The 25,084-nt window shown below is 34.2% G+C and overlaps 1 protein-coding gene across 8 annotated transcripts in view; it reads right to left on the reverse strand.

The window, feature by feature from the left end:
- Positions 1-24,702, reverse strand: part of POSTN (periostin) — a 35,725-nt gene extending 11,023 nt beyond the window's left edge. For 6 of the 8 annotated variants that reach the window (XM_042956171.1, XM_042956051.1, XM_042955865.1 and 3 more), the window contains exons 1-16: positions 24,536-24,702; positions 23,132-23,230; positions 18,011-18,075; positions 16,085-16,242; positions 13,532-13,696; positions 12,479-12,625; positions 11,837-11,978; positions 10,498-10,710; positions 9,783-9,917; positions 8,457-8,605; positions 7,219-7,355; positions 5,899-6,029; positions 5,229-5,359; positions 5,020-5,122; positions 4,846-4,913; positions 4,076-4,121 (exon numbers count right to left, since the gene is read on the reverse strand). In XM_042956171.1, the coding sequence (XP_042812105.1) occupies positions 4,076-4,121; positions 4,846-4,913; positions 5,020-5,122; positions 5,229-5,359; positions 5,899-6,029; positions 7,219-7,355; positions 8,457-8,605; positions 9,783-9,917; positions 10,498-10,710; positions 11,837-11,978; positions 12,479-12,625; positions 13,532-13,696; positions 16,085-16,242; positions 18,011-18,075; positions 23,132-23,230; positions 24,536-24,654 (2,008 nt within the window). In that variant the 5' untranslated portion in view covers positions 24,655-24,702. Of the gene's footprint in view, positions 1-537; positions 619-4,075; positions 4,122-4,845; positions 4,914-5,019; positions 5,123-5,228; positions 5,360-5,898; positions 6,030-7,218; positions 7,356-8,456; positions 8,606-9,782; positions 9,918-10,497; positions 10,711-11,836; positions 11,979-12,478; positions 12,626-13,531; positions 13,697-16,084; positions 16,243-18,010; positions 18,076-23,131; positions 23,231-24,535 lie in introns of all 8 variants that reach the window. The other 2 variants (XM_042955802.1, XM_042955929.1) reach the window with 1 other exon arrangement.
- Positions 24,703-25,084: the final 382 nt, after the last annotated feature.

Here is a 25,084-nt window from a genome sequence, read left to right on the forward strand (position 1 = left end):
ACCAGCTGCTTATTCCTTCATCTGTTTCTGGTGGCCTGATTTAAAAATATATCATATGTGGTTACTATTTTAAAAGATTTCATCAATGTGCAGCTTCAGTGCTCTCTTAGATGGTTGAATGAAAAATGCCTGTATTTTTGGAAGAGCTTCTTATAACAAGATATCCATGTGGGGAGATTGGAGATAAAGCTACAAAATAGTACACTGAAGGAGTCTAATTGCAGTATAAAATAAAGCTCGGATTTATTTGTTTATTTGTTTACTTATGTATTTATCTGGGTTCTAGTGCTAATGCAATGGCCAATTAGGTTGAAATGAAATCAAGTACAAGCAAATGTACTGAAAGTATTAGGAATGCACCATCTACTCTGCTAAATAATTTGCATTCCGCATTCTGCAATCACGTGAGCATGCCATTGATATAGAAATATTTAGCATGTTAGTTTCAAAAAGAATGTAGATACATTCATAGAAATCAGTCTATTACTTGGATTTTTTTTTCACAAAGAAGGAACCATGTATAACAGTTGATTTTACCTTCAGTTTTGATAATAGGCTGAAGACTGCCTTCAATCACTTTAATTTTTGGTTCCACAACTTTGGTTATAATTTTAGTTGCTGAAAGTATAGAAAGTGGAACATAAATGATGTTTACATAAAAACAACCTGAATAAAATTGTCCTCTCTCTCTTTGGTTTAATCTTTGCTGGGTACTGAGGTATAAGGGGTGGTAATGTGTTCAGGCAGTCAGGTCCAGTAAATATTCATGGTACATTATCTATCGTCTTCTCATGTCCAGATGGTGTACTCTGAAGTCCAGACACATGGATTTGTTCCAGTGAAATATATACACACTAAGTGAGGAATTCTATCTAGAGACCTGTAATTTTGAACTGCAACACTAAAGCTCTTTACCTTCTTTAGTACTTCTTGAAAATATTGGCTGCATAGCAACAGAAGACAAATAAACATGATTAATTTCATGCGATTCATATCTTCAATTGCATTGTTGGTTTTTTTTTCTCATAAGAAAAAATGAAAGACAAAGACAAAATATTTTTCATGCATTTGGTAACAGTGATATAGAAAGGAAAATATGAAAAAATAGTTCGAAATAATTAAAAGTAAAAATAAATTTCAACCAGCCAAATATGAGCTCTATGCAACAAATATGATATGATCAGTATTTAAATTATAGGCTAAAATGTTTAATTTTCAGCCTTAATATCATCATCATTTTTTTAAAACTTAGAAGTATGTATTTGAAATGTGCCATCCACCCAACTCAGAAAATAATATGCAAACTTTATTTAAAATAGCAGCAAACTATTTGGTTGACTTTTTTTTTTTTTTTTTTTGTACAGATTAACTGGAAATGTGCCTCTGGAGCCATACAACCAGAGCTACTGGCTTTTGTCATTTCTACTTAGAAACCTTAAAAGATGGCTCCATTAGGGGTGCTTGGGTGACTCAGTCAGTTAAGCTTCTGACTTCAGCTCAGGTCATGATCTCACAGCTTGTGGGTTCAAGTCCTGTGTCGGGCTCTGTGCTGACAGGTCAGAGCCTGGAGCCCACTTCAGATTCTGTGTCTCCCTCTCTCTCTATCCCCCTCCACCCCAACTCACCCTCTGTCTGCCTGTCTCTCTCTTTCTCTCAAAAATAAATAAACATTAGGGGCGCCTGGGTGGCTCAGTCGGTTGAGCAGCTGACTTCGGCTCAGGTCATGATCTCACAGCTCGTGAGTTTGAGCCCCGTGTCCGGCTCTGTGCTGACAGCTCAGAGCCTGGAGCCTGCTTCCGATTCTGTGTCTCCCTCTCTCTCTGGTCCTCCCCTGCTCATTCTCTGTCTCTCAAAAATACATAAACATTAAAAATAAATTTTAAAAATAAATAAACATTAAAAATGTTTTTTTTTTTTTAAATGATGGCTCCATTAGATAGTGGGCCACACTAAAGCTAACTGCAATTATAACAGATTGTGTTGACACATTAGAGATGAGATGTTAGCACAATTTGGGTTTCTGTCACATTCTCACCTTTGGTTTCTGAAATGTTTAGCTGTGTCAACTTTTAAAAATTCCTATGAGTTCCAGACCTTAATTGTGACTATGTTTCAGTCATATCAAATTTTATATCTTGAAATCTTAAATTATGAAGCTCTAAAATATATCAAATCTATGCATCTAATTACTGATCCCACAAGTGGTCTTGCCACAGGAAACCTTTCCATGAAAACTAAATCCACAGAGGTCTCTGCTGCTACTATCAAAATGGGTTAATTACTTTTAGCATAAATTTTCAAGTGGGACTCAAAGTACGGGATGTTGCTATAGGTTGGTAGCTTTGTTTCAATCTTGCTTGACTGAAGACTTAAATAGTTTTGACAAGTCCTGGGCTGAGGATCAAATACTGATTTTATTCTGCTGTACCTCAAATGTTATGTATTTGGCAACATATACTAAAGAGAATTTTTTCCCCATACAATTGAAAACTATGATATTTTGGGGATAAGAATAATATATAGCAAGGAAATTAAAGAAATTTTAGAGACAAGTCAATAAAGGAACATAAAAATGGAACCTTAGTTTTAATTACTCTCCACCTCTATTTGAGGAACACTTCTAAATAGCAGCATTCCCATGTGGGGAGGAGTTAAAGAAACATCTGGCATCAGAATGCAAATCTCTGAGCAGTTTCAAGAGCTTTGAGTAGGTAGACAAGGTGTATTAGACTTACATATTTTCGTAAATCGTAACGTATTTTCTGTGAGTGAGGATCCAATTTTAAGAGAGGAAAATAAAGGAATTATAAGATTGTGGCTCACTCTAGGCAAAATATTGCATTGGCACATGTAGAAAGTAGTGGACCTTTAATGGATAAAGTAGGAAAGGTAAAGAAATGTAGTATAGTTATACATCTTTAGTGAGAAAGATGACATAACATTTCTGATGAATAGAGCCCATAATGATTCTTTAATTTGTTATAAAATATATACAAGATTGTATACTTCCATACTGGAATTTATACCAGGTTGAATCATAGCTATTCCAGCTCCATCTTTCAAACAGTGCTGAGCTGGCCTGATACTGGATTTGCATGTGTTATTATTACATCATTGAAATCAGCAGACATTTTGTTTTGCTCCTTACATTTTCTTTATTCTTTTTCCATTATCTAGTGTAAATCTTAAGGAATTTTTTTTATTAAATACCAGAATGATCACAGTATAAAATGGAGTTATTTTCTAGGCAGGGTAAATGTGGGAATTGAAGTAATCCTTTAACTACTGGTGCATTTTGAGTGTTTAATTGTAGAGTCAAAACAAAATGAAAAGAATTTCTGCTTTGAAAGCTACAACAAAGGAAAGAAAAAAGACAAATGACGAAAAAAGCACATTGGAAAAAGAATACTACACGTCACAGTTATGAGAATGAAATGCCCTTTACCATTGTTAAGTAGTAGAGGTTTAATTTTGATAATCTGGTAAAGTCAGGGATAAAAGAACCTTAGAATCTAGGAACTTAGGTTTATTGCCTGGCAAAGTCCAATTTTTGGATTTGGATTTCTCCCCATCCACTTTTGGATGGGGAGAGTTTTTGAACTGCCAATTCATAAACATTAGGATTCTTTGGCACACCCCTCCCACCGTGCCCTTAGAAAGCTGATGGCTTGAGGGTGGAATGAACTACAGATCCTTCAGCAGTGTTACTTCTGTGTCCATACATCTGAATTTTCAGATAGCTCTGGAATGCCTTTTAGCTGTCTCTCCTCTTCGTATGTTTGTATGTCTTTTTTTTTTTTCCATGCTAGCAATTATGTTTTACTGCTATTCCCATATCCTATCATTCTTGTTTTTCAGATGAATGGGAAAGTGGTCCATAGAGGCTGAATGGTAATGGCCCTGGCTGAGAGGTCTCATCCAGACCTTAAGCCTGTGTCAAGTGGGATGAAATTTGCCATTGTTTGGAATTCTAAATACCAGATTATCAGTAATTTCCAAGTACAAAGTAAATATTGTGTTTTCTTTTTTTTACATCTTGTCACTTGTATATGACAAATATTCATTATGTACTTACTGTAGACAGTCATGGGGATTTCTTTGAAGGTGCTACCACGAACAAACTGAAAATAAATACACTTGTATTTAGTAACATGAAATTAGTAGTTTTATTAACAAAATTATGACACCACTTTAATTCTTACTAAAGTGAAAATAGTGAAGGTATCATTACATTTAATAGAAATGGAGTCTTCATCTAAACCATTTTACAATCTCCTGCTATTGGGCCAGATGGCATAAAAATTATTGAAGGTGTTACTCAAGAGTCTTAAAAATTATGGAATAGTTAATCCAAAGTTAAATGTTTATTAAATAATATTTCATATGTTTTCTGATACTTTGACTTTATAAGGATAAAGGGGGAAAATACTTTTTTGCCTTTAACTACTGTGATTAGTGATAATTTTTTTACAAGTACATACTTTCTCTTTCCCTTATATTCTGTAGCAAAGGCATTTGGTGATAGAAAGATTATAGTATTTTTTATCTGCATTTCTTTTCTTTCCAACTGGACTGTATTTTTTAAATAAAGGGACATCTCTGATTCAGCTTAACATTTCCCATTATAGTTAATACAGTGCTTGAGCCCAAGTAGGTTTCAGAGATATTTGTAGAATAAAACCATAAAGAAATTACCTCATTTACTCACGGGTGAGCCAGTGGCACATAATCAACAAAGAGCGGTCCAAGTCCAGGGTACATCTAAGCTACTCATGTATACATTTCTAGTCTTTTATGTAAAACCTGCAATATCTGTTTAGGAACAAATCCAATAATGTTCTGTACCTTAATCTGGATGTATTTGATCAGTTTATTAAGGATTTCCAGTAGCTGATCATTTCCAACAGGTGTGTCTATGAAGAGGAATATTAAATTAATATTGGTAAGAGCATTCGAAATACAAATATACGCTTCTATTGAAAAAGATGTAGCCCACTAGTGAGTTCAGTAATTACCAACCTGCAGGGTAGAGGAGTTTATCTACAACATGAATGACACCATTTGTTGTCATGATGTCAGATTCTTTTGATTTCACTTCATTCACCAGAAGTGTATCATTTACCTATCAAAACAGGGGATAACATCAGTGAGAAATTTAATGAAAAATTAACACGAAGATAATTGAACAATAAGTGAATGCTATCATAAATTCATTCTAGAGAACTCACTCCTTTCAGATAGATTTTGCTTCCTTGTGTGGTCTTCAGAATGTTAGTAACACCGGGTTCGAATCCCTTTCCAATGAAAACTCCTGGTGTCAGGTGATAAAGGATGATGTTTTGAAGGGCATTTTTGTCTCCTGGAGGGAAAAATATATATTTATTTATAACGTGTCATATTTTTTGATAATTTGATACTAGAAAAACTAAGGATAAAAATATTTCTTTGTCTTTAGTTTTTCCACACTGTGATTTCTCATCATTTCATTGTTCTTTCAAGTTGCTATCAACGAATGCCATGTCAAAACAGTCACTTCAGTCTGTTCAATCAAAATATTAGCCAACTTACTGGGAGGAAAAAAATGAAATTATTTTTGGAATTATAATTGTTTCTTTCCTTGTCACCTAGTTGTGTGGACTCGAATAGAAATAGCATAAGTGAACATTTAGGTCAACAACATGACGGCAAGCAACTGCTAATGTAATGCAATTACTAATGTAATTAAGAACATTAATGAGTGACTTTCCGTATATTCCATGTGGAATTAAAGGAAACTAATGCTAGGCACGAATATTAAAGTGGGGACATTTTTGAGGCTGACTTCTCTGCAGGAATGCTTGAGGAAGAAATGAGATCCTGAACACAAAGGACAAATATCTGGTATCCACTTTTACTCACGAATCAGAATTTCTTTTTCTTCATTTGTCATTCCCTTAAAGGCATCATTGGTTGGGACAAATAAGGTCCAATCCCCAGGTTGTGTCAGGAGCTCTTTCAGGTCTGCGGCTTCAAGTAGACTGAGGAAAATGCTAAGCAGGAAAGATATGTATATTTATTCTGTTAGATTTAGATTTAGGTATGCTCACCCACAATGCATGGAATAAAATAGCATCCATATATTCTGGAAAGCATGAGAAAGTGTTCATACATTTTCATAGTTCAGATGCAGTTTACCTGTTAAGAAAGTTTAATCAGGGGGAAATTATTTAAATATACATATGGTTTTTAAAATTTCCTAAACTCGGGGAGTGCCTGAGTGGCTCAGTCAGTTAAGCATCCAACTTTGGTTCAGGTCATGATCTCACAGTTCGTGGGTTTGAGCCCCATGTCAGGCTCTGTGCTGACAGTGCAGAGCCTGGAATCTGCTTCGAGTTCTGTGTCTCCCTCTCTCTCTCCCCCCTCCCCTATTCATGTTCTCTTTCTCTCTCCCTCTCTCTCTCTCAAAAATGAATAAACATTAAAAAAAATTTTGTTTAATTTCCTAAACGTGGTTTTTATCCTATAAAACTTAATAAGGTCACACTTTATAACAAAAAAGCGTGTAGTTTTCATTTAAAATTCTACAAACTAGTCTTGGCTAGTATATAATATCATTTTTAAAAATTAAATTTTACTGTTTATTAATAAAATACTTACTAATTAAATATGTATTATTTTAATTATTAATAAATATTAATGATTTTAACATTTAAAAACTTGGGGCGCCTGGGTGGCTCAGTTGGTTAAGCGAACAACTTTGGCTCAGGTCATGATCTCGCGGTCCGTGAGTTCGAGCCCCGCATCGGGCTCTGTGCTGACAGCTCAGAGCCTGGAGCCTGTTTCAGATTCTGTGTCTCCCTCTCTCTGACCCTCCCCTGTTCATGCTCTGTCTCTCTCTGTCTCAAAAATAAATAAACGTTAAAAAAAAATTTAAAAAAACATTTAAAAACTTAAATACAAAAAAAATTTGCAAGGAATAAGTCAATCTATTAAATTGTTTCACTCACCAAATCATATTATGGTGAACTAGGAAGTAAAATAGTGTTAACATATTTCAGTTTTGAAAACATTTGCATGGACTTCTTACTGTAAATTCTACGTTAAGTATTATTGAATACTGAATGCCTTTTGGAATACTATGAAACAAAACTATGTTAATAGTTCTTGCTCTCTCTCTCTTGTGTGTGTGTGTGTGTGTGTGTGTGTGTGTGTGTGTGTAAATGAAACTAATAGGCTTACCTAAAGCGTTTATCTTGTTTTAGTTTTTCATGGAGGGATTTCTCTGCTGGTTTGATGATCTCTCGGAATATGTGAATGGCACCATTTCTTCCTTGTTTGCTTCCTCTCACCATGCATGAATTTTCAATGCAGACAGCCTAGCAAAAAAAAGAAAGACACAGCTGTACATGTCCTTAATCGAGATGTCCTAAGTGGAAGTAGTTCCATAGTTGAGTTTCTGGAATGACTCTTCTAAGAGGTCTTCTGACCTCTGTGACTGGAAGAAACAGCATCTCAGTTCTGTTTTTATGGTCTGGCACAATCTGATCTCACACTTCTTATTCGGTCAGTTACTAGCTAGGCTACTCTATGTATCATCATCAGGAAATAACAAAAATTCACCAGGAAATAGTTTCATCAGGAAGTAACAAAAATTCCATAGAATTCCATGCCTACATCTTTCATCATTCTTCTCCAGGTTCTAACTATTCTTCCACACCCCCTTTAAGAAACTTTTGCCCTTTAACTCTTTAGGACCTTCTTTATTCCTGACTTCAGTGCCTTTTGTGATCTTCACAAATACTTATTATATTTTCCTGACTGCGAGTCCCTATCAATTTATTCTGTAGTGTCTTTGATCAAATATATGTATATGCAGCCCATTTTCTGCAGCCTGTAAAATGTGTGTCATGGAATTGTGGAGCCATAGTGAGCAGCTGCTGTGTGCCCTATCAGGTAATGCTTGACTTCCTATGAAACCTTTGAGCTGTAGATGCATTTGTTACCTGGACAGAAATTGAACAGCACTGCTAGTTGAATTGTAACCTTCATTAGTAATACTTTCTAGAAATTTTCCCTCAGAAAAAATGTCAGAGCCATTTTATAGACATCAGAGATCTTTATGTGTCTATAAAAAATTGCCTTGTAAACTGCACAAGACTTCATAAATCAAAAGCTTGCTTTAGAGAACTTTTAGTGATTTCTAGAATTGAAATAATAAATGCCTTAGAACATAAAGTTATTTATAATGAAACAAACTCAAATTATCTGATTTATTAATACATTGCACTTCTTGTGTCCTTTCCTCACAGTCTTTTCATACACTACTCAGTTCCCTGATCCTCCTCTGAATATTTACTATTATAAAACCACATTAATAAAGTTCTGGAAACATTCATTATAACAACATTCTTAGACAAGGACATGTCATTTGACATTTAGGCCAATGTGGATGTCTTATATTTTCCTGATTTACTTACTGTTCGATAGACAAAGACTCTGAGCTGTTTGCCTCCAATGGTTTCAAGTTTTTGTCCATTGTAAAGCTCATTAAGCCCAACTTTTACTTTCAGTATGTGATTCTGCAGAATTAATTTAAGAAGCCGCTGATCCATGCTCAGAGTATCATCTATAAATAAATTCACGAGGACAAGGATTAATTGGAAACCATTAAAATTCCTCCTGGTAAGAGAAAATCATGAAAATGGGAAATCCCTAATGCTATCCATATTGTGGATTCTGCGCTCAAAACGTATATGAGTCAACTAACTGCTCAAGGCTATGAATTCTATGCACCAGTTAGGAACTCTGTGAGATATTCCATCAAATGAATACCATTTGATGATAACATTGATTTGATAACATCATTCGGAGGAGTCCAAACGATGGACTCCATCTCGGTAAGGGCTACATAGTGTTGTGTGGTCATTGGCAAAAGTTAAGCTCTAATATTGGCCATGATTTTTTCTGAGAATTTGATATACACTAATCACATGAAAGACTATGGATGAATCATTTATAAATTTATATTTACCTCTGCAGAGAAAATCAAAATACATACACTCTCTTAAATGTGGGTTAATGTCAATACATGTAGATATAGTTATTACAAAGAGGAATAATAGTATTTCTAGGAATTTGAATGTTTTATTAATAACACTATGTACCACAATTTAGCATTTCAAAAAATATTTTAAAAATAATGCTTGTTTGTTAACTACTCAATTTTGCCTTATAATTTAAATACATCTTTATGAAATCACTTTTCTGGAAAAAGTGGCAGGTTGCATTAATCTAAACACCATCCTTGATTAGCAGCTCTTAGATAAAATACTTATAATAATAGTTTACATCATAATATGAAAGTGATAATAAATAGTCTCTTGCTTTTATTTATTTATAACTTGACACCTCACATCAAATTTTGAGATGGAAAATATACTTATTTTTTCTTAAATATTATGTTGGTGTTAAATAAACAAATCAGATTTATTTTTCTTAAGATCTATTAATACATACCTTAAGTGTGCTGGAAACATGATTAGAGTCATAGAATAACTGAACATCCTTTATCAAAAACTTTCACTCCCTGTAGGCTATTATCTATTCTAATGAAATGTTTTGAAATGAAGGACATTTTAACAGAGACGACGTAGTGCTAATGATGTGTAGTCAATAAAGTAATAATCAGCACCTTGTAGAATGTCTATTATTCCTTAATGCAGACAATCATGGTGAAGAAAAACGGTGCCTGAAGGTTGGTGGGGGGTGGTGGGAGAGTAGGAATGACAGCATCCAGTACATACCTGAAAACGCATTATTCACAGGGGCCAGCAAAGTATATTCTCCATCTGGCCGCAAAGCAGATGCCAAGCCTAGTTGGGCCACGAGGTCTGTGAAAGTGGTTTGCTGATTTCCAGCCAGCTCAATAACTTGTTTAGCTGTAAAGGAAACCATCACCATCCCAACAACGTCATCATTGTTATTATCATCATTCTGAAATCAGTAAATCAATTCTTGGCTGTTTTCTATAAGCTATTTACTGCAATCACAATGTGATAAGATAGTCTGCCCTTCCCTAGTAATAGTTCCAGATTCCCTTTTTTGGGGTTGATACAGAAAATTTCAAAAAGAAAATATCTTTCTGGCTTCTTACTTTTCATTGTCTTTAATTCTCTATTCCTCATCTTCCTCCTCTCTCTGCTGTTGCGAATGCCATAGTTCTTTCATTTATCCAAAGCTGACCATTTGGTTATATCTTTCCCTCTGTTTTCAGGAAAAACCATGGTACTTTGAGAACCTTGATAAATTATTAAGTGTTAGAAACTCTGGAAAGCTGATGTTCCATGCATGGAATGCCTGTGATTAACAAGCTACCTATTTTAGTACTCAGTTCACTATTTTGTATCTGTGCTTCACATACCATTCCTTATACTACACATTCATTTTTCATAGGCTTATTCTTGAGGCATCATAACTGGTAAACAGTAGTAGGTAGAAGAATATGAAACTGTTGCTCACCAGAATCAGGAATTAGGACCTGATCAATCAAATGGATAACACCATTATTTGTCACGATATCTTTTTTGTTCACCATTTTGATTCCATTTACTGTTATACTGTCACCGTCACATCCTATCTCAATGGTGTTTCCTTCCAGAGTCTCAAAGACTGCTCCTCCCATAATTGCCTCAGAACACTGGAGGGTGTTCAAAAGGTGGTACTTCATGAGGGCTGGAGAATAAATTAAAAACAGCAAGTTTTTAGATCAAGAGAAACTGCACTTAACCCTTCAAAGATGTGTTTCACTGTGGAACTAATTATTCCTAAAAAATAAAATACATATAAGACCTAAGTATTGACTGAAGATTTTTAAATTCTGTTTATGTTCTAGGAAAGCTTCTTCCATTAACTATACAATAGAAATAGCTCAGCTCAGTAGGAAGAAGAGAAGATCAGTTGTGTGAAATGATTTGTGTAGCACTAGAAAATGTGTTAGAGAAACTTTTCACTATCATAAGAAAGTAATTTCTGATGTGAAAAAAAGAAGAGTTGCTCCTTTCAAAAGGCCTGTATTTATTTGTGATACCTGTTCCTAAGTGCCCAAGCAACCTCTTGCCTTAGCCACTCATAACAGAATGTCTACATATAATTTGTAAAGACATTAGTAGCGGAAGATTAGTAGGGTAAGACAAATCATTCCCTAAAGAAAACATCTGGAGAGTAGACAAAATGAAGATGATTTCTTGGAAGATACTGAAGGAATTTTAATGCCTCAACTGTTTTCTATCCATATCTGCATCATCCAAGTTTTTCATTTTAAATCAGTCAAAATATATTTTGGGAGAGGCTAAGTTAAATGTACTACTCACAATGTAAAATCTATTTGAAAATAGAAAGGGAGATTAGAAAGAAGGCAAATTCTGTGTATCAAATAAGTAATGGCCAAAGAGAACCATGAAGTTTTCTCAACTCAATGATATCTTTTAGCATAAATTTAAAATGAAAAGCATCGCATAATACATATATGATATTAAAATTTGATGATCTAATATTTATTTTCAACAATGGCTAAATCCTTTTTAATGCCTGCTATTTATTTACTTGAAAGCAGTACAAAAGGAATGTGATCTTTAGGATATTCTTATCTTTTAAATTCATTATTTAATTACTCTGCCTACTCTTTCAAGGGCTTTGTTTTCTTTTAAGATTTTTAGAGTCCACCTTCAGAACAAAAATTTTTCTTTGCCTTTGCTTATAAAAGCTGATAATCTTGGCATGACTTAATCTTTTTTTTTTTTTTTCTCTTTTCTTCTTGGAATTCTGGGAGGGTTCTCAAAGAGGAGGACATTTTTAGTACCTTCAGAAGCCACTTTGTCTCCCATGATCCTTTCTAGGACACCTCGTGGAAGCTTCTCAAAAGCCTCATTGGTGGGAGCAAAGAGAGTGAAGTGACCATCTCTTCCAAGGGCCTCCAGAATATCAGATGTGATAGCAGCTGCCTGAAACACAAACGTGCTTTTTAGAGGCTTGCACACTGCAAATCCAAAGGCAAATGACAACACACTTCACCTAGGCTGATGCAGGGAGCTGATTCTACAGAAAACTATAGAAGTTTGTTCTTGCTAGATCTTTAAAACACTTTTTGACACAACCAACTATGTCCTTTCCAACTTTTTTTTGTAATAATGGGAATTCTGCCCATGCTTGTTTGACTGTAGCAATATCCAGCAGTACATGTAACTGAGATGGACACATACTAAATACACCAAATACACTATGGGCACATAACTAACCATTCTTTATCTGTCATGTCCAAATAAATATGATTATGTCATAGGAGATGATTTCTTCCTTGTAAAATAAAAGTCTTTTCATGTCAAGAAACACATTTGTTATATTTAGGCCAGAGTTTTGAAATAGCATTTTATGGTTAGACTCTGGGAGAGAAAGGAGATGTTTCAATGGTCCAAGGCAATCTGCTGTTATTTCTTCTACTTACTCTAAAAGATGAGAGTTCATCTTCTGCTTCAATGAAGTCTTGAATTGAGGTACCAATTTGTGTAAGGACACGATCAATGACATGTACAACACCATTTGTTGCAATCTGGTTCCCATGGATGATTCGAGCGCAGTTAACAGTGACAACCTATAATTATTTGGGAAAATCCAAGTGCAGAAATCAGAGCCATCCATTGACCACTGACACTGAAAGGCCATTATTTTTCATTTCTGCTAGTAAATGTAACATGAAGGAACCAACATTCTAAATGTAAATGTTAAGGATGAAGACATATATTGTTCTGTCTAAAAAAGAAACTAAGAGGAGATAGGACCAGTTGAAAACCCTACCCAGTTACACTCAACAAATCTAGAAACTAAGGCAAAAAAGCATTTTTTTTCATTTGAGTTACTGCTTTTTTTCCTTCTCTTCCCTTTACAGACATAGTCATAAACTATTTCAAATGCAGATCAATGAGTTACATTTAAAAAAAGTCTATCGGTCCTAAAATAAGTTCTGAGAGAGAGAAATAATTATTGAACAAATATAATCAGTTCTATTGCAGTGATTTCCTAATTATTGCCTCACTGTTGACCCTTTTCATCCCTGGAAATTTGTTGAAAGAGCCCTATGACCCTGCTGGAAGTTTCCCACAAAGACTTTTCTCTAAATACACAAGAACATAAATCAGTAGAGTAGTTAGAGGATGAATAAAGGAATACTTATTCTGTGATTATTTTTTGATAAACTCTTATTTACTATTTTTTCTTAGGTTGTTATTTTTAAAACACATCAACTACTAAAATCTCCTTTATTAAGAACATCTAAGTCTGCTATCAGTCAACTGTGAATTTAATTTCTTCCTCACGATCACTCTCAAGTAGAAATCAGCCACAGAATCAGAAATTTACATGCTATAAATGTGGGGAAAAGGCATAATATAGTACTTACAGTCACTAACATTTTACTGTTTCTGTGAATATTATATAAAAGGTATAGAAAAAATTAAGGGTGCTATTACTCAGAAATGTACTTTTTATTAATGAAACTTACCCCATTAGGATAATGGTTAATGAAAAGTCCCAAATTGTTATACATTGAGGGAATAATCATGCCATTTTTTAAGTCCTTGGTCAACATTCTGTTATTAACCATGTGGCTATGTAAAGCATTCAATAATTCAACATTTACATTGCTCTCCAAACCTCTACGGATATCCTAGGAAAAAATTGAAATAGTAGAAGTTTATTTTATTGAGGTTCATCATTAAAATACTTATAATCACACTATTTCTTACTCTCTTGTTACTTTCTCATTGCATTTCCCAGATGATTAAAGTCAAATCAACATAATTAAAATTATATTATTTCAATTGATTAAGTAATTTTGTAAATTCAGGTACTGAGTTAAGGCTCCTGAATCTGATAGAGTGCTTGGACATTGATAGTGACAAAAAAATTTTTTAAATAAAGATATTGATGAAGAGACAAACTTGATGTAAATTAAAGGCTTAGGGCAATATGAAATTATCAGACATTTGAAATATTTTAAATGGTAAACAAAACAAAACAAAAATGGCATTATATTTTTGTACAACATTTACATTTTAATGAGGATGTTATGTTTATTTCATATCAAATTCAAGAATTCAACCATACTGTACCTTTTTTTTAATCCAATATATATCCTATATATGTGTAACATATGTATATCCTATATTACATGATACTGTATATGGCTCTATGGGAAAGTCTCTATCTTTAAGGTACTTATGATATAGGGGCAGTTAAAAATAAACATAGTAAGGGGCACCTGCCTCAGTTGGTTAAGCGTCTGACTTCAGCTCAGGTCATGATCTCATGGTTAGTGGGTTCGAGCCCCATGTTGGGCTCTGCGCTGACAGCTCAGAGCCTGGAGCGCGCTTACGATTCCGTGCCTCCCTCTCTCTCTGCCCCTCCCCCACTCACACTCTGTCTCCCTCTGTCTCTTGAAAATAAATAAATGTTAAAAAAAAATAAACATAGTAATATAAAGAATAGAAGGAGAAAAAAATGCTGCTAGGGGTCAAATGAGGAAGAGCAGCCATTCAAGGCTTGGTAATGGATCTTGAAGGGTAGACAGGGTAAGAACGGTAGTGATCGTTCTCAGTCCAGTTGCTGACATAGGGTAAAAGTTGGGAGAACCGATGCTGTCCAGTTTGGTTAGCACATACTTTTATCTTTCTTAGATAATATTAAGAAAGAATTTTAGAAAAGTATGTGGGACAATAATGTGGAAGACTTTAATGCCCGACTAAAGTATAAACTAAACTGGCAACAAAGGGCCACGGAAGATTTTGTGGCATTGGAATATAATGTTTAAACTTGGCTTTAGGAAGGTTAATATAGGGATAATGCATAGCAAAAAGGAGGTATCAATTAGGAGGATGAAAATTGAGATATAGGTAACTAATAATAGTTTGTAAGAATTAGAACAGAAATAAGATGACTAGCAATTTTCAAGCCTGAATACTAAGATTGATACTCCCAATTATGGGGGGGGGGGGGGTGGGGACTGGGGGAAGCCAGCAGAAAAGCAAATGTTTATGTGAAGAAAGAAAATAGCATTCTCTTAGATATCTTTTTGTTTAAAGATGCAGCAGTGTAGCTAAGGGGAGATATTAAAATGGACATTAGAAATACTCTCCTGGGTTTCCAAGGAGAGCAACTACAGAAACAGATTTCGTGGTTATACACGCTAAAGTCATAGTTGAAGTCATCAGAAGTATATATAAAGAACAGAGTCTAATTCCTAGTAGAGACTTTAATAAGACCCATTCTTAAGGAAGGAAGAAGAGGAGTCAGCAAAAAGAACCAGAAGGGTGGTTAAGAGATGAGGTCAAAGACAACCAGAAGAGAGAGTTCCATATCGCAAGCAATTAAACATATAGTTAATGTATCAAGATAATATCTAGAGGAATATGCCTAAGTTTTACTAAATATTTGACTCTAGTGGTAATTATCAATTCATCTTCATATCAAATAGAAAGTAAAAATATATTTCTATACTAATTTTACAGATTAGAAATTTAGTGTATTATAAAGCAGATTATGCACAAAATGTGAAAATCAAATGCATTATTTACAATATTTCATTTAAATATTCCTACACATATATACATATGTCAATGTCTGAGCAGCCATATATATTTACATATAATTAAAAGTAATTAATTGCATCTCTAGAATATGCCTTTATAATAAATTTTAAATTCCACTAGGCTTCTTAACTTACTGTTCTATTAGATATGTCATCTAAAACTCAATAAATCTCTTCCCATCAAAAAAGAAAGAGGATGGGAGTAAAATAGAATAATGACAAACACCAGTTCAGTCCACTCTTGGTTTTCCCTTTCTTAATTGGTCTATGAACCTACTGGGTAAGTTATTCCACTTATGGATGTATTAAAATACTTTACTCCTTACATTTAGTAACTCATCCTTTCATGTATCCTCATGTATCTATTATAAAAAGATATAAAATTTCTACTAATTTCCAAGTTAATAAATCCATTCAAATGGAATAACTACAATAAAAATAATTGTATTAATAAAAATAGTGAATTACAGAATCCAAGTTGTCCCAAGCCTCATTACTCGGTGCAAAATAAGTAAATGATCCCTTTCCTTCAATCTCTTCCCTCAGTCTTGAGACATCAGAATAGCGTTGTGTTGTGGTGGCTCCCACGATGCCCAGAGTGCCGTAAACATGGTCAATAGGCATAACTGAAATAATCAAGAAATCAAGATCTTAGAATAATATTTCAAGGATATTATTTCACAATCATTTGAACTTTATACTAAGTTCCTCAATACATTTAACTGAAAATTTTAGCAATAAAATTCTCTGCATGAATGATCAGTTTTATACAAAGATTGTCACTTAAGTGCTAGATGATAAAACACCACTGAAAACTATTATTTCATATATCTTTCATGTTGAGGGAAAATGAATTTTAAATTATCATCTTGGTATAACACTTACTCTATGTAGGTTTGACTCCTCTTATGTCAATAATAGTTCAATTATAAGTACCAATAAATATTTCTGATTCACTGAACAGAAGAATATGCTCTTCACTTCTCACTAAAAGAATGGCCAAAGGTAATATTTTCTTTTATGTTGGCTTAAGGCTCTTAAATGGTATAATATTGTTAGGTATTGGGTTATTAATTTTTATAGATTTGGATTTCTAAAAGAAATACATAGACCTGCTTCTTTTCAGCATAATTTCAGGAAGGAAATAGATGGAAGTATCTAACACTTCCAGAGTATTTTTCCTGAACTTCAGAAGAAATATTAATATATGAATATCAACCTGAAATTTGGTACAGCCTATTTATTCATTTTTTGACCCTATCTTATTTGAATAATACCATAGGAGAAGTGGTTATTACATTTGTGAATATATCAAGACTGGGTGACACAGTTAATAATCAAATTATAAAATCAGAATTTAAAAGACTCCAAAAGGATGAGGAAAATGAGTCAAGATTAACAAGTTAAATGTAACAGAGTTCCATGTATATCTTTACGCCCAAGCTGAAAATATAAATCCTAGAAAAAGAGCTGACTTGATAGTATTCATAGTCAGATAGGCCAGACTTGAAGTTGAAAAACAAATCCTAGAGAAATGCCCAACTCGATAGAAAGAACTGTAATCAATTTTTAACTGATCATAAATTCATTAGGAGCTGATGATAGCATGTGGTTACCAATGACAGTAACCAAAGTTCAGGGGCCCCCAAAAGTGAAGAATTTGTCTTGATGATATTCTCTCAGATGCTGGGACCCACATAGATTGCAGACACCAGTCTGGGATCAGATTCAGAGAAAAGATGACTGGACTAGAGGCTTTTTATGTGTTGGTGTCCATGATGGTGACAGCTCCAAAGTTTATGTTATATTAGAAGAACTGGGGATGCTTAGCCCAGAGAAGAGAAGAGTCTGTTGGGGAAAGGAGGATAGTGGAGGAAGTATGTGATGATTGGTATTAAATATATGAACGTTTTTTCGAAGTTGTTTCAAAGAGGAAATAGATCAACTTTTTTCTCCAGTTGGCAGTTATAGGAAACCAGCTTTCAATATGAGGGATGTTATAAGATCAGAGCTGTTCAATTAGAGATTATGCCTTTCCAACTAGTCCACTCCATGTTTGTAAACAAATTCAAAGACAAGGATTTTGTAGAGAGGATTTTCATTCTTGAAGGAAAATTGAACTAATTTGAAGTTACGATCAAGCTCCTATTGTCTGGTCCAACATTCAATGCATGAGCAGTAGGTTTTAATACTTTATCACCATGACAAATTCATGATTAACACAAAGATATTGGTGGTTTATCTTGGATTTATTATGGTGCTAAGTACACACACATACACACACACGCACATGCACTCATACACAAAATTGGGTTCTCTACAGGCTAAGCTACCTCAAATCTCTTTCTTCACACAAGACAAGCTCCTCATTTATTTCAGTAATTGAAATTTTACCTGCTGGGCAGCCTTTCATTCCTTCCATCCTCATATAACCAGGGCAACATTCATATAACACTGTCCTGTAGGTCAGAAGAAAATTAATATTAAAATGGGGAACTACATAGAATTCATTTTGTTATAATCTTAGCAGAAACATACCACTTACTGTGATGACTTTTGAGACTCTAGAATTGTTTATTTCCTGATATCAAGTTATTTACATTACTTTGATTTCTCTATACAACGTCATGGCATTATAGAAAAGTTCCAGGATCTTGAGGCAGAAAAATGGGGTTTATGGTTCCCAGTTCTATACTTGGTGGATGTGTGACTTTGAGCAAGTAATTTAACAAATTCAAGTGTCAGTTTCTCCAACTATTTAACATGGATATAGTATCCCTGACACCTACTCACAAGCTAGTTGTGAGTCTCAAATAAAATGATGCATTGGGAATCACTTCGTAAACTATAAACGGTCAGAAATGTTTATTAGTATAAGGTTATTAGAAACTAGAAACATCAGGAAATATATTAACCTCTTTCAATCAATAAAAGCTATTCTACTGCTAACTAAAATAATGCTATTTTACATTTGAATTGCCAGTAATTAGTTTGATTATACTAAATACAGTCCTTAATTTATTTAATCCAATGTATTGTATTGTTTTCAAAGACAATACAATATTCAAGAAAATGCTATTCTGTTCATAGTTAACAAAGTGTATTAAATTATATAAGGCATAATTAAGGCAACAAACCAGAAAAATCAGCAAAGATGTATCCAAATCAACTTTGTATAAATTACTATATTTTGTGGGAAAATAGTAACCTGAAATCATCTAATTTCTTTTATTTTTTTACTTTATTAAAAATATAATCCTGATCTTCATTTTATCAAATTCCATTTGACATTTTCTGGTCTTCTTCAGATTCTAGCATAGGTAATCTATTTTTAAAAATATTTTTATTTATTATTATTTTTGAGAGAGAGAGAAACAGAGCACGAGTGGGGGAGGAGCAGAGAGAGAGGGAGAGAGAATCAGAAGCAGGCTCCAGGCTCTGTGAGCTGTGAGCACCGAGCAGACATGGGGCTCGAACTCACGAACCGTGAGATTATGACCTGAGCCAAAGTCAGACACTCAACTGACTGAGCCACCCAGGCACCCAGTAATATTTTTAATTAAAATTTTACATAATTCTCTGTTTCCTCTCAATAGAAATATGAAGGTGAATGCACAAAACAAAAATTGGAAATGGGGGAATATTATCACTGAAGAGGGCATATAGACCATTTTGTAATTTTTAATTGATAAATTCCATGTCATGCAATTTAAAATAATTACTTATAAGCTGGTTATCTTGCAATTTAGTAATTAAGCATGCATTAACTAGTTCAGATATTTTATTTTGGCTTTTTTCTAGTTGTGATAATTGTACTCAAGAAGTATGAGTAAATGAAAGAATATATTTAAGAGAAAGGTCATATTTTCTTAGAATGATAGAAATTACAATAAAAGAAAAAAGGAGAATATTAATGATATAAGAAATTATCTTATATAGCTTAAAAAGTAAATAAGCTTTTCAAATTGAAGCCAGGTCCATTAAGTGATTATCCATGATTTGTGGCCCTGTTTGTCATCTTAGAATCCTATTTCTCAGGGGCGCCTGGGTGACTCAGTCGGTTACGCGTCCGACTTCAGCTCAGATCACGATCTCGCGGTTCGTGAGTTCCAGCCCTGCATCGGGCTCTGGGCTGATGGCTCAGAGCCTGGAGCCTGCTTCTGATTCTGTGTCTCCCTCTCTCTCTGCCCCTCCCCCGCTCATGCTCTGTCTCTCTCTGTCCCAAAAATAAATAAATGTTAAAAAAAAATAAAAAAATAAAGAATCCTATTTCTCTGTTTTCTTGATGTCAATTTAAAAAGTACAATGTAACATTATTTATTCATACCCATATATGCAGTAAAATATGAAACACGAATGAAAGAAATGTTTCTGGCATGGAATATTAACTTAAAGATAGTTGACAGATAAGACATGGACAAATTTAAGTGGGGAATGCCAATTTCAAATTGTTCTTCAATTTCAAAATAATTTCAAGAATAGTTGGTATTAGAAACATATGGAAACTATATGGGAACCTTAGGCAATTCCTAGCATGGCCTCTGAAATAATTTATTCACTAACATCCCCATATAAATAAATTTGAATACTTGGATGCCAAAGGACTGATTCAGAATGTTTCCACGTTAGCTTTAGCATATATTATACATGATTAAAAAACTGAGACACATATTTATTGGTCCAATATTGATAGTACGGACTTGACGTAAAATAGTGAATAGAAGAGGAAATTGTTAAAGTAACAAAAATTTCTATAACACTTGCTAATATGAACCAAAGATTAGCCTTACCGTAGACAGTTCACCAGATGGAACAAAATTCTAAAATAATCAGTTGCAATTTAAACTGATAGTTGAACAATATGGTTATGTGAGTTGATATTTTAAAAACAGAAAAGGAGGTTTTTTCAGGAGATCATTTATTCTACACAAAACTTAAATCTCTCACATGGTTGGTAGAATGAAACAAGAGTAAAAAAGAATCATAACTGTGCCAATCTCTGAAAGTGGAAAATCTATCCTCATTTTCTGAATAGTATCTAAAAATCTCATGAAAATGGAAGCTGAAAGGAAGACTACAAAACACTATATTATTCAGCCAATATATATTATGGAAAATATCTTAAACTTAGGAAATTCATGTTTATCATTAGACCTGCCCAATTATTTCCTTCAAATCTGCAAAGCAACTGTTCAATGAGAAGACAAGCATTTCTGTCAACTGATACAAAGAGTCCTAAAGATGCCTCTGGATATTTTAGCAGCTGCAAGCAGATGGCAAAACAGACATTCCTCTTGTCAATGTTATTGATTTATTTGATTATTTGAAACTAGCAGCTAGCATTTATATTTATATCAGAGCACAAATGTAAATGTGGTTGTGAAAATGAAGCTACTTGGGGGAATAAGCTAATATAGTATAACAAAGGAGACACTGTTATGTTTCTGATAAAAAGCCAGGCTTCGAAACGGGATTTTTTTTTTTTTAATGGAGAGCAAGAAAGAATGTTGGCATGACCTTTGCACAAGCCTTGGCATCTCTAACCGCGTTTAGATGGTTAAAGTGAGATTACATCATACTTTCCTAACTTTCAGGAAGAATGCAGTAAAGATATCCCCTGAATATTTCAGACAGCAGGTCCTTTCTTATGTAGTTGGTGTGCATTCCAAATATGCCTCATGGTAACCAAGAATGTGAACAAAGGAAGGAGAATCCAGAGTTTTGGAGTTCCCAGTTGGGGCCCAGCCTGCATTATGTCCAAGATCATCGCAATCACTGACTTGCATTGTAATTGTGTGAATGACTCACAAATCTAGCAGATGTCTGCAAACAAGTAGGAATTAGATCCAGGCCAAAAAGTAACTCTATCAAATCAGTTGAAACTCTATTAAGCAAATGAATAGGAAGAGGCAGCAAACTCCTGTGGTGTCCTAGACTTAGTTCCCATGGGGAAGTAGAGTCCAGCTAAGGTTATATACATTGAATATATGATTTTTATCTGGAAATAAAGATAATCTTATGTATTTTATTTTTTTTTTAATTTTTTTTTTAACCTTTATTTATTTTTGAGACAGAGAGACACAGAGCATGAACGGGGGAGGGTCAGAGAGAGAGGGAGACACAGAATCTGAAACAGGCTCCAGGCTCTGAGCCGTCAGCACAGAGCCCGACGCAGGGCTTGAACTCACGAACGCGAGATCATGACCTGAGCCGAAGTCAGACGCTTAACCGACTGAGCCACCCAGGCGCCCCAATCTTAATGTATTTTAGGTAGGGATCTGGTTACAACCCCTTTTCCCACCCACATATATCCATTTGTTAAAGTAGTTTACACTTAAGGACAATTGACATTGTGAGTTACTTAGCAATTTCACAATCATCAAATCATTCTACCCACCCCCCACCCCCAGAAACTCTGTAAGTATAAAATCGACATTCACAGGTAAAGAAACAAAGGCTCCAAGAAGTTAAGTGATGCCATATTTAGTATTTGTACCAATACTATTAAGTTAGGAAGAAGTTTTTAACAATCCCCCAATCTTCCACCTGAAGTTTAATGATGATCTACTAAGCAGGTTCTCATTCAGATATTTAATTCTCAAGGCATCCTTCATCAAGAGTGGAGTCCAAATTAATAGGAAGCACTCTTTTCTTGATTGGGAATGGTATCACTAATCTTTGTGATACAGCAACTTGCTCTTTCTATGACTCAGCTCCTTCCTTTTAAAATGAAGAATTAGACCACTCGAGTAACTCTCAACTTGTATATATGCTCAGGATTGTATTTTCCTACCAAGGTTTATTGATAGATTAAACCACTATGCATGTTTATCAAGTAATAAAAAATATTTTCTTCTAAGTAAAGAGTGATTGTCTTTTTGGCTATGGAAATAGTAAATACAATGATGGGCTTTATCACCTTTGTGGACCTCTGGGGATCTGGCAGTTTGGGATGGAATAATTGGATTAAATGAAGAGACGAAACTTAAGTTCTTTCCAACTTCAAGTGTTGATGAAAACTTTTAGGTAAACTGGAGTAATTCAGATAATTTCCAAGTGATTGTAGGGAAACATTAATTAGTGCTTCAAAAATCCTGATATTTTAGATCAGTTTGTTTTTCTGGCCCATTTTTTTTATATAAAATGAGGAAACTGAGGAAACCATTTTTATAAAGTGAGGCATAGAGGTTAAGCGTCTTGCCTAAAAAAGAGGGCCAAACCAGGGTAGAAATGCCATAGTCTCCCACTGATTCCATACCAAATTACATGGCAATGTGGTTGCCATCGACCTCTTTTGGACCTCTGTGACACATAGATTCAAGGCTCATGAGAGGTGCACTAGCAGAGGGAGAAATCCAGGGAGAATTCATTTATTCACCTTTATGATATATATATTTTTTTGTTTTTAAAGCTTTCAATTTGGGAGAATATTTTCAAGAAAAATGGTGCATGTGTCCAAGGAAAGGCGTAGTGTTGCTTTGGGGACTGGGACATTAAGGAAAAGATGAGACTTACGTTTTCTTTCCACAGATGGCACCTTGGTACCAGTTCCTACAAGTGCTGAAGTATTTCTTTTTGGTGCCTAAAATCTGTTGAAGGGCACAGACATTTGGGCTGGAAGACAGAGGGAAGGAAAGAGAGTTAGTGTCCTAACGACAACCAGTGTTTCATACCTTCAGGTCAGATGATTCAGAAAAAAAGTTAACATGTGGACTCAATTTTCAAAGATGTGATTCTAGTCTTGCAAAAATCTACTTCTTGATTCAATCATACTGAATCATTAGAAAAACTAAATTCTATGGGAGAGAAAAAAGAGAGAGGAAATTATACATCCTTGAGAGGAGAACACCAGCATTTCAAAAGTTAATTTAGTAGGAATATTCAAGCAGCATTAAGTTCAACTTAGTTTTGTTGTCATGTGTGTCTTATTATTTCTAGTAGTAAGATAATCTACTGACCCTTCCTAAATCAAACATGTGCTCATTTGGGATTCTAATCTGGAACAATGGACTCTGGAACAGTGAGGAATCAGAAAGCAAAAGAGACAAGTTTTCCTATGTCAAAAAACACCGCATTCTGTCATTTTCTAGGTGAGTAATCACAGAAGTAAATAAGTATTAAAATTAACTTGAATAATATGGCTGCACAAAGGAAAATCTATGTCTTTGAGTGGAAATAGATCAGAACATCCTGTGCCAGGATTTTAAGTGTTTTTCTCTCTTAAAGAGATGGAAGTTTTATTTGCACTGTAAAGCAAAGGAACATTTGAGCATTGTGAAAATCTCTCTGAGACATTAGAAGAGTGCCAAGATCCATTTCAAAAAAAAAATTATAAATGGTTGGTTAAGTTACTAAATTATGCCTGGTAACTTTAAAAATGCTAAGTTGTAGTTGGATTGATTCCAAGAAATATGTTACTTTTGCAAATTTTACAGAATGCAGAATTTAAAAGCATTCTTAAATGCTTTAAAATATTCAAAGAGCTAGTTCTATTACTCATTATTTTATTTTCATACATAATTTAAATGAAAATTTCCTTAACATTATGTGAGATATTTCAAAGATAACTTACTTAATGAGAACCCTAACCATATATATTTTTAATTTTGGAAACCTCATTTCAGGTTTTTGGAAGGAAACAAAAATACAAATAAATAAAATAATAAATAAATGTCCCGTTAAATGTTGTCAATTAGATTAAAATTATGTAATGCTTCATAAAAAGCAATTACATGAAAATTACCTTGACAGAAATTTTTAAAGTTGAAAACACATTTATAAATCACAGAATACTCATTTTTATTGTTACTTTTTAGTAAATAGAAAAAAAAACCTGAGGCATATATAAGGAACTTTATGTATACTTACACATAAAACAAGCTAAGAAAAAAAAATTATAAAACTGAACTACTGACTTACCCCTGATCCCGGCCCCTGATTCGGCTATGAGCCAAGATCTTGTCATAATGGCCATTGGCATTTGCAGAGTTAACAACAACCAGCAAGAGTAGAGAAAATATGGGTAAGAAAGGAATCATCTTTAGTCTCTCCGTTACAGTTAGTCCACGAAGAGAACTGGCAGTGGGCTTTGGAGAGCTCAGAGTTTATATACATGTCAGAGTCGTGGGAGGGAGCACTGTATAACCTGGGAATCTGAGCTCTCTCCAAAAAACATCAGCAACTTCAATTTGGCAGCTAAAATGCACTTTTGTTATGTTTACTGAACACATCAAGCATCTTTTACTTCTCATTCTGAAGAAGATATCTATTTTTATTTTTAAATAATTTATATTTCCCCTTAATAGCTGACTCCTTGCATGTTCATATTTCAGTTTTATTCTTTTGTAAGTTGGAGGGGTTTATGGAAAATGCTTTTGTCTGGGTTTTAAGGAATATTCTGCCATTCATCCCTTTCAGAGTATATGTCCCTGTGCTCAATGAGATCATTGTTTGATCTTATTACATCTT

This window comes from Panthera leo, chromosome A1 (genome assembly GCF_018350215.1).
Source record: "Panthera leo isolate Ple1 chromosome A1, P.leo_Ple1_pat1.1, whole genome shotgun sequence".
Taxonomy (NCBI): domain Eukaryota; kingdom Metazoa; phylum Chordata; class Mammalia; order Carnivora; family Felidae; genus Panthera; species Panthera leo.